The 10,922-nt window shown below is 44.4% G+C and overlaps 1 protein-coding gene across 1 annotated transcript in view; it reads left to right on the top strand.

The window, feature by feature from the left end:
* Window positions 1-4,192: 4,192 nt before the first annotated feature.
* LOC126176435 (mite allergen Der f 3-like) overlaps window positions 4,193-10,922 on the top strand; it is a 40,656-nt gene continuing 33,926 nt past the window's right edge. Inside the window, exon 1 of the mRNA XM_049923591.1 lies at window positions 4,193-4,345. Within this exon, the coding sequence (XP_049779548.1) occupies window positions 4,193-4,345 (153 nt within the window). The remainder of the gene's footprint in view (window positions 4,346-10,922) is intronic.

The following is a 10,922-nucleotide window of genomic DNA, read 5'->3' as shown; positions in this document are numbered from 1 at the left end:
CCACATACATCCTGAAGGCAGTCCGCAATATTGTACACAATTTCTTGGATAAAAAAATCTGAAAGGCAGTGAATAAAAGTTGTTTTATCGTCACATACATGATTAGCCCACATGAATACCAGTTTCAGTAAGAGATGCTTAAGACTCTTTAATAATATACATAAATTAACCGAAAATGACCAGAGTAAAGGGAGACCTCATAATGGATAACTTAACATTAGCCAAGGTATTTATCCAGGCTACGGAAGATGTATTCAAAGGTTGGACTGCTATTATAACAGATATCAAAACAGGCAGTCAGTCTCTGCATCTTCTCAGATTTGCTGACGGGATCGTGATTTTACGTCAAGACCCAACATTAGTGATTGAGAACTGTGTGTCCTCACTGCAGCTGTGGTTTGTAGTTGGATATGAGGAAAACAAACAGTCCTTACATCCAACAATTTACAAATGGCCACGAAAGTGTTGAAATCGTTTGCTAACACATCTACTGTGAGCATAGATTGCAACTTTGGGAAGCTGTCTTAAAGGCAAAAATTCTAATAAGAATCTGTTTGAGCTGGGTAGCATTCTGAGAACTTCAGTTCATAACCTGACCGACAAGGTTGGTGTCCTACCAGTCCAAACCTACAGCCTAGAAAAACTGTTTATGTCAGGATCGAGAGCTCATGCATAGCGCACGAAGAGTAATGATGGCAATTGTTGGTGATCAGACTAAGGTATAAGATCAGGAACGAGGCCATATCGGAAAAAGGACCCAGGTTAAGGGCATCCTCGAGAATGTCATCAGTTGGATGTCAATGAAGTGGCCACATAACGAGGCAGTATTTCAACTGATTAAGCCATAAGTTCTTTCACTGGATGCTTGGGGGACGTAAAAGGAGGAGGGATCGATAAAATTAAAAGCATTCCTGGAACACAGTGGTGTTTCAGAAGGACAAGAGAAAAGGAAAAGAATATGGCATCAGTGGCTGACGGAAAAAGGCTGGAGGGAACAAAAAAATAGCGGCAGGAGCAAAAGATCCCTTGTTGGATGTAATTACTTCGCCACTGCGTGAACAGAATGGACAGTGTGTCACTGTGATAACCAGTTAGTATTCTTTCGGTGCTCCAATAGCACCCACTGGAAAGTGGTACGACCGCTGGAAACTTCCGCAACAATTCGGGGTTTGGAAAAACAAAACCGTACGAGCTTTTGCAGGAGAAGCTCCCGCCGAACTCAGGACCACTAGACGGATAATTTCTTTGTTCAATGTGACTGTCTTACTGATGGATGCAGAAGTTCTACGTATCCCCTGTAGACTTGCAATTGTCGAGAATCTGCCATCTAAGTGGGTACTGACTATAGTATACGCTTTTATTGCACACCCATCAGGTCAAGTAAGTAAGAGACCACAACAGTGGCCGTTTGGAGTATTGCCACTGGTTCCTTTGTTTGCTTTAACTGGGGAAGAAAATTAAGCGCGAATGTCTTAGAGGTGATTTAGAAATCTCACTGTTGAATAAGGTTTCTATACTGGGCTGATGATATAAATTTTGTTCAGTTTGTATTAGTTGAGAGCAGATGGAATCTGACCCCAAACCAATTTTGTGAAGCAGACGGAACGTAATTGGGTAGTAAGAATTCAAGAAGGTTTATATCCTAAAATTACACCACTTCGCCCACGCTGCCTTCTGGTGCCGGCGCTCTAGAAACCAGCACGAAAGCAAAATTTAGTCTCAAACACACACCATTCTACAAGTGGTTGTTGGGTGACTGGCTGTATTACCGTAGCGTATACACTTTGTCAGAGGAGCCTTCAGGGTATTCTTAAACACAGACATAGATTAATTAATGTGAACACAGTCAACTTCTTTAGAACATAGGACAGATCTGAGCACGCAGTCCAAAACCGCGAGAGTCGTGTAATGAGGTACTTACGGACAAGTATCAGTATTTCACCAGAAGACGTGTGTGTGTGTGTGTGTGTGTGTGTGTGTGTGTGTGTGTGTGTGTGTGTGTGTGGTGATGAAGAGGGGGGGGCGGGGAGAGCGAGTGCAGTTCCTAATTATCGAAACAACGCCAAGCATAGGCGACAGAAGATTATGCATCATCAGCGACACACAATACGAGAATTTACGTTCACCTGACAAGATACGGTCGAGTGGCAGGCTGTTTATTTAGACCTGTCCACCCTATCTTGACAAACATCTTACCGATTAGCAGCTCGCATGATTTGTTTACTCTGGCAGGACATCCACCTTGTTCTGGAGACATATATTATTCTACGCCTGTCGCTCCAATGGATAAAGTGCGAACTGTTTAAAGCTTACGCCATTTTAAGTTAACAGTTATTCCACCAGATGCATGAGATTACTCTGCCTACATTCGACGTTGCTTACCGAGGCCCCACACGTTCCCGCAAGCTCGACAAACATGCACGTGCAATCATTTTCTACGGTGCAGACATAAATCTTCCTTGACTACACAAACCAGCAAGCATGTCTGAGCTGCATGCAGGCATCTGGTCCAGGTCAAACAACAAAAAAATTCTTGTTTGCGTTCTTATTAGAGATGCAAAGAAGGGAAGTTTGGCGTACGGTCTACAGAAGGGCTAATAACAAAATACCTCATTTTTTTCATCAAGCTAACTCGAAGATAAATGGATGCGGGTAGCACAAATATTTGTAGGATGAACGGAGGGACGCAATTGAACCTTTTGTCATTCAAACAGCATTGCAGTGAGTAGCTGTAATACCACACGAAAGACTGACAGCAACATAACAATTTTCCCCAAATGGAAGGTCCAACAAAGATATTAGACATGCGACCGTCATTTCACCACGAGTATTGGGTTACGTAAAAAATGGTTCAAATGGTTCTGAGCACTATGCGACTTAACTTCTGAGGTCATCACTCGCCTAGAACTTAGAACTAATTAAACCTAACTAACCTAAGGACATCACACACATCCATGCCCGAGGCAGGATTCGAACCTGCGACTGCAGCGGTCACGCGGTTCCAGACTGAAGCGTCTAAACCACACGGCCACACCGGCCGGCTTGGGTTACGTAATTCCTGAAATCTGCCGCATTATTTAAGAGCCCTGAAAAAGAAATATAGTACCATATGGGTTTACACACTTTTATTATGCCTCTCACAGGTGTACAACAATTTTATATGTTTTTATTATTTTTCTTCCCAACTTTGCTCTGAAGGAGGTGATTTTCTAAATGACCCAGTCTTTGACGGTTGTCGGTTTGAATACTTATTATTTGGACCATCAGATACATCATACCCTGCGGCAAACCTGTTCTTACCATGATACTCTTCTTGATTTTATTCCCGAGATACGTGATTGACTGACACATACACGAATATAATATTTGAGCATATCATGTTCTACGTGGTTGAGTTCGCTTCACATGCTATTGCCACCAAAACCAAACAGAGCCAATATCTCCTTGGTCCAGTGGGCAAGAATTTGGCAAGCATACTCACCCAGAGATCCTTGTGCATGCTTGTATAATCCAAAACCCTTCAAGCCTCAAGCCATCCAAATGCTTAAAATGCTAGCGCACTCCCCACATTAGATCTAGTACGGTTTTCATAGAATGCTTACAACGCATGGTTGCCCAGCTTGCAGTAATCTGTGAGTACCACTTTCACGATCTCTACTACTTGAGAACGTGTGGCTCTTTTGTTTGCCACAGATCAGACATACCCAGTTTATATGGGGCTCCTAAAATCGGATTTCGTAAACCGATTTCCCTGTACCGCTTCTGGGTGGCCGTGATAGCATCTCAAAATCAGTTCTGGAAGTCCGCTTCTTGTTGCCGGTTTTGCAATTGCGCAATCGATTTTCGCTTCGTGTAAAAGCGACCGTTTCTGAAACGTGTTTGGGCTGTCAGGTTTTGTTTTGTTATTAAAAAAAATTCTGTTAATATGGACGGAGTGGCTTTTTGTACAGTGGACGGCAAGTAGAAGTATTAGACTGAAGCTGTTTATACCTCGTCTAATTGAAGAGAAATAGAGACTGTGCTGACTAAATCAGAAACACTAACAGTCATGTTCCAGGCGCCATATTTAAGTGAGCTAGCAAATCTGCTTCAGACCTTAACATGTAAACACAACATCGAAGAACGGTTTCCGAAATCCGGTTTTCGTGTTTCGAAAGATGGATCGCGTGTAAACGTAGCGAGAGAGGGCGACATGTGGAAAACGAGAGCTGTGGTGGTGATGATGATGATGATGTTTCAGCCCACGGCGTCAGCAGTCGGCGACATGCTGCGGGACGAGCGGCTCCCAGTGCGGGGCCACGTGGTGGGCGGCGAGAACGCGGGAGACTCCGAATTTCCCAGCCAGGTTCTCCTTTCAAACTTTACTACAATTGCCTTATACGAGAGAGCAGTCAAAGTTTTCATTATTTCGAAATAACAATATCACCCAATTAACTTTATGTTTTTCTGCAAGTACATGTCTGCAGTCCTGGTACACATTGGAATCCCCGCGTCACAGTACCGTTAGTGATGAGAACAACGGAATGAAAACAATCGATTCAGTCTGTGGTGGAAAACAATCGACTCACTCGGTTGTAGCTTTGCATATCGGCTGAATTAGTCGATCATTCGTCTTACAAGGGAACCACCCCATCACACACCCCCTCAGATTTAGTTATAAGTTGGCACAGTGGATAGGCCTTGAAAAACTGAGCACAGATCATTCGAGAAAACAGGAAGAAGTTGTGTGGAACTATGAAAAAAATAAGCAAAACATACAAACTGAGTAGTCCATTCGCAAATAGGCAACATCAAGGATGATGTGAGCTCAGGAGCGCCGTGGTCCCGTGGATAGCGTGAGTAGCTGCGGAACGAGAGATCCTTGGTTCAAGTCTTCCCTTGAGTGAAAAGTTTAATTTTTTATTTTCAGACAGTTATTATCTGTCCGTCCGTCCATCCGATGCGAGGTAACTGCGCCGTAGTATGGGGACGCTACACCTAAACAAACATTGAAACAAAAAAAAGTTTTGACAGAGCACAGGGAAAACTGTGCGACTGTGAAACTGTTGCATTCATTTGTTGCAGTTTATGTGACAAACTCTTATGTTTTCATCACTTTTTGGGAGTGATTATCACATCCACAAGAAAACCTAAATCGGGCAAGGTAGAAGAATCTTTTTAGCCATTCGCCAAGTGTACAAGTTAGGTGGATCGACAACATATTCCTGTCATGTGACGCACATGCCGTCACCAATCTCGTATAAAATATATAAGATTTGTTTTTCTGTGGAGGAATCCGTTGACCTATTACCTTGCGATCAAATGTTTTAGGTTCCCATTGGAGAGGCACGTCCTTTCGTCTACTAGTCGCACGGTTTTGCGGTGCGTTCGCAAAACACAGACACTAAACTTATTGCAGTGAACAGAGACGTCAATGAACGAACGGACAGATCATAACTTTGCGAAAATAAACTTTACTCTCGAGGTAAGGCTTGAACCAAAGCTCACGCTATCCACGGGACCACTGCGCTCCTAAGGCTACACTCTCCTTGATGTTGCCTATCTTGCGAATGGATTACTCAGTTTGTAATTTTTTTTTATTTTTTTCATAGTTCCACACAACTTCTTCCTGGTTTCTCCATTGATCTGTGTTCAGTTTTTCAAGGCCTATCCACTGTGCCAACTTATAACTAAATCGGAGGGGGGTGCGATGGGGAGGTTCCCTTGTTAGTAGGACTCGTCGATGAGAGCAACTGAATGGAAACAATCGAATCAGTCTGTTGTAGTTCTACGCATCTGTGGGATTTTTATACATTCATTTCCTTCGCGTGAAACCAACCAAATGAAAACAGTCGACACAGTCCAATGGTGTCTTGCGTACTGATTGAGTTATTCATTCTTTTGTTTTCAAATGAAACGAATGTTTAGTTTTTCTGTCAATTGAAGCTTATATTCATTCGTCCATTCAGCTTAATGCACTGTTTAGTGGTTTAGCTGACCGAATTATCCGGTTATTATTTTGAGTGAAACCAGTCTTTAGTACTTTCATTAGGTGAAGTAAAGCAGTGGTACAGAATACAAACTGGGGTGCACATATTCCCAGGTGTACACGAACACAAGCTACACCCAGCATTACGCTCTGAAATAGTTATACTACCTCCTATAAACCATCTGAAAGCCTCAAAAGGTTCGAAAAAACTGTTCATGGAAAACATAACTAATTCAGAAACCAACTGGTCACAGTATTACGTACGTAAATGGAATCAACAGTCACAGGTTCTTAAACATACATAACAGATAAGCTTAATAAACAAATTAGTTTCATTATGTACTGAAAGCCAATTATTCTATGCAGCATAAAATAGACTGACGTTCAGGTGAAAATGTACGTGAAAATCACTCAATCGCAGAGACCGACTGAGAACATTCATATAACTCGCGTAACCGACAGATACTTGTGTCAGTGGGTGTCACACATTAAGTGAAAAGCCACTGAAACCTGAAGAGCGACATGCCCGCAGACTAGTTTGTTTCATTCGACTGAAAAAACCTACTAAACGAAAAAACAATCGACGAGCCTATCTGTCGGTTGTTGAGAAGTCAGCTGTCCCATCACTTAGTACCGTATCACGCCGCTTGAAGAGTCAGAAGAAATTTATGCATCGCTAACGGTAAGTGGGGGTATAGTACGTTAGCTCGTTTTTGCGGCGAACAACGTTGCAACAATCTTTGCTGAGTTGGTTGAAGTGCACAGAAACGATACATCACCGTATGACAATGACACTATCGCTTCTAGTGTGGTCAACTAATAGTGAACTGATCACTGAAGTGGCAAACAATCTCTCTGCGAATAACCGAGAATCGTAAGAGTCACCCCTGATCGTCTAAGAACGGCAATCGAAGTAAAAGGAAAATTGAACAAAATATGGCACGGCATATTGCACATGACGAAGGTCGTTGTCCATTGGGTTCCGCGAATGCTCCGCGAGGAAAAAGCCTCCCGAATCGAGGCAGCAGCGGGAATGTTGTAGTTGCCTTAGGTTAATGCAAGTGTCGTCTTGAGCCACCTGATGACCATAGACGAGTGCAATGTGTATCGCGATGATCCAGACGAAGGGCGGAAGCAGTGGCAACGTGTGGGTTCACTAGACAAGTGTCACTGGGCAAGGTGACGTTGAATGTTTTTCGTACTGAATTGCACTGATGGGATTAAAGGGGCCAAACTATGAGGTCATCAGTCTCTTCATCTTATACTCGTCAAGCTGGGAAGAGTCATCAAAGACGAAGGACACAGAAACCAAATCCTGTATCCTAGAAGCAATACAACCAAGAAACAGGAGCGAGGAGAAGAGAGAGAGGGCTAAGAGGGAGGTGTGAGTGAGTTCCTACGTTCATAAAGCAGCGAGAAGCCTCCAAGACATGTTATGCGATGGGAGAGAGAACCTTTGCACCCGACTGGCTTTTCCTCATCCCACATCACCACAAGAAAAGCTAGCAATGTAGACAAGTCAATAAAATCTAAGGAAAGAGAAAGAGAACGACGACGACAACGAGACAGCAACTCAACGACAGTTGTAAAAGAATAAGTAACACATGAGAAAGAGTGGAAGGGCAGTACCCAGGCTGGATCACCGAGCAATGGTATACATAGGCTCCCTGGGTTAGAGCAAGCAGCAGGGCACCCCACCAATCCCTCAAGTGACTGACGAGGTCAATGTGCCCTATCTCACAAAGAGTAGAAACTACCTTCATGGGTAAAGTAAAATAAAATCAGGCACTTTGGCCTCGTCCGCTAGCACCAGAGGAGCATGTCATCAAGTTTAAGGTTTCGCCATAAGTTGGACAAGTTAGATGTGGGACACAATCAGATGGGCACCACATAGACATTGGGGTGGATCCTCACATTGTAGAAAGTCGCAATGGGTCAGCTAATTTTGGGCAATGAGAAGCTAACAAAACAGTAGACTCTCTACGAGAAACACGAAGGAAAAACTGCCACATGGTCATGGTCCCCTTTATTGCTCACAGTTATTTCGGAAAACCAAGGTACACCAATACCAGGTTCTGAGCCTCCAAGATCAGATTGCATGGAGTTGAGAGAAGTTCTGGTTACAGTACCCCTATTTCTAAAGTAGTAGCCAACTTGGTCAGCTTGTTCGTTCAGTTGGATCCCAATGTGACCTGGAGCCCAAAGAAAGATAACCGACACAGCAATGGAGTGGTGGTGCTAGGGGGATTCACAGGCACACATAATATCACTAACTAACGAAGTTTCATGCTTTTATTACACACAAATATTTAAACAGGAAACTCAAAGAGGTGAATGCCCAGTTAGCCTTACAGCAGGATCGACAAAACAATTTTATTACACATTTTTTTAAATACAACTTTTAAGATCAATGACCATGGAAAATTTGAATTTAAACTTTCATTCCCTTTTTACGGGATTGGGTTGGGTTGTTTTGGGGGAAGAGACCAAACTGCGAGGTCATCGGTCTCATCGGTTTTAGGGAAGGACGGGGAAGGAAGTCGGCCGTGCCCTTTCAAAGGAACCATCCCGGCATTTGCCTGGAGCGATTTAGGGAAATCACGGAAAACCTAAATCAGGATGGCCGGACGCGGGATTGAACCGTCGTCCTCCCGAATGCGAGTCCAGTGTGCTAACCACTGCGCCACCTCGCTCGGTTTTACGGGGATTGAACTAGCAAGACAAACTTACTTGGAATCAACCAAAACAACTTTCAAGTTATGCTCTGGGTTCACTTTCCTGGCCGCAAGGGATAGCCGTGCGATCTCAGGCGCCTTGCCACGGTTCGCGCGGCTTCCCCCCGTCAGAGGTTTGAGTCCTCCCTCGGACGTGTGTGTGTGTGTGTGTGTGTGTGTGTGTGTGTGTGTGTGTGTGTGTGTGTGTGTGTGTGTTTTGTCCTTAGCGTAAGTTAGTTTGACTAAGTAGTGCGTAAGCCTAGAGACTCATGATCTCAGCAACTTGGTCCCATAGGAACTCGTCACAAATTTCCAATTTTTCACTTTCCTACATTTAGAATACACCATTTTAAAAGGGGCCCCACAGATGATCTTTACATAAAAAAGAAATCCCATTAACTAACATGGCAGGCATAATCACACAGATCTCACTAGCACTTAACAAGAAAGATTTAAATTTATGCACTGACTTCACCGTCTTGCATTTCAGAATAAATAACACTAAAATGGTAACAGGTAATCCTTACACGCCAGACAAGACCACTACTACACTGAATTTATAGCTTCTAAATTAACATTACCCACATTCATCGCTCCTTCCAAAATGTGAGCGACACCTTTTGAACAATAATCAGACGAATAACAGGATACACAGTACTCAACGTAATGTAAGAAATATGATTCTTGCTAAAACAAGCACGCACATCCAAAACATGGAGTCAATACAATAACCACGATGTGCACCAATAACGTATTTCACTACAACCAACTAAGTGAGCAGTGTATGTGCCTTTATCAGCTGTAACGGACTCTCAAATCCACATGGGCTGACAGATGAAGACGGTCATCTAGACCAACATCGCCCCTTTCTTTATGTGGCTGTTTAACGTCGCTCAGAGTCCAGCAGTTCCAGCGGGCTCCTACACAAAACTCTTCGTGCCCTCTCGATCCAACAACGGCTTGCAACCGACATCGTGGCCCGACCAGTCCAACGGATCACCAGGGCAAAGGCTGCAGCCACTGTCCATCAGTCGTCTCTGTTTCCGCCGTCCCCCTCCGGAACGTTCTGCCAGCAGCACGGGCGCCACCGACACCGGAGCGCCCTCTCAGGCACTGCGGCCGCCGGAGGCGAACATTTAGCTTGATGGAAGTCAGAAAGAAAATCCTGGATACTCACGACCAGTTGTTGTCGAGGGTAGCACTGGTAGTTAGCCTCAAGACGACTCAGCGAATCATAGCGGAACTTTCGCCGTGACTGAGGGCTCAAGAGAAGGCCCCCAATTCTACAGTGAATACACTGCATCCATTTATCAGGGAGAGCGTTGTTCACGACAGCTTGCACGAGTACAGCCAAAACAAGTTCGTCTGTCTTGTAGAACCATTAGTGTACACCACTTCCAAACCGATAAATCCATCAAGGACAGCCTAGAACACGTGGCGGAAAACCGTGGAGTCAATGGACTCTCTCTGTCCAAAGGATAGGTCGAGACAGATCCGAGACAAGGTACGCTATGTGAGTATACGTGATTGCTCCCCGACAAGAAGGGGGAATGTGGGAAGTTGGAGCTCAGAATAAAGACACTGTATGTGAACCGCAAGCGTGACTCAAGTCCTGAGCATCTGTTGAAGGAGATGGAGCTCCTACCAGGAAAAAGAACACGCTGGTTTGGATATCGAGGGAGCAGTGAATGTGTACTGCAAAACTGAGCAGCAGTTGTTAGTTTCTGTCTGTACTGGAAGGACCCGAGTAGAGATGTTCAGATTTCTCCTTGGCCTCCTGATACCCGAGCTGGTCAAGAGTCTTGTATTCTTGAATTTTCTTACCTCTTTGGAAGGCGGTGCACACCGGTGAACAGGGGGAATGATGCCCCTACAGTCGATACAAAGAGAGGAGGGGCACAGGAAGCATCCACGTGCAACTGACGTCCCCGATCCCTAAACACAGAGCTGGAGTTACGAAGCGATGACATGTGCTCGAATTATTTTTCAGAACCATCATTGTGGTGTCCTAACAGATCATGCTCGTAAGGAGGCAAACTGTCACAGGAACGTGCTGCAGAAATATCCTGTCCACCTTGTAGAAGATAAAGCGCCACGACAACCTGTCCAAGAGGGAGTCTCTGCTCATTTCGCACAGGACAGTTACACGTGCTACTTCTCTGGACTATCTCGTTTTGACTCAGCCCCGCATTCTCCTGGATGGCACCCAGTGACTTCCTCCTCTTTCCTCGAGTGAAGAA

The sequence above is a fragment of the Schistocerca cancellata genome, chromosome 3, assembly GCF_023864275.1.
Source record: "Schistocerca cancellata isolate TAMUIC-IGC-003103 chromosome 3, iqSchCanc2.1, whole genome shotgun sequence".
NCBI classification, from domain to species: Eukaryota; Metazoa; Arthropoda; class Insecta; order Orthoptera; family Acrididae; genus Schistocerca; species Schistocerca cancellata.
This window is presented reverse-complemented; position numbering and strand designations above follow the sequence as displayed.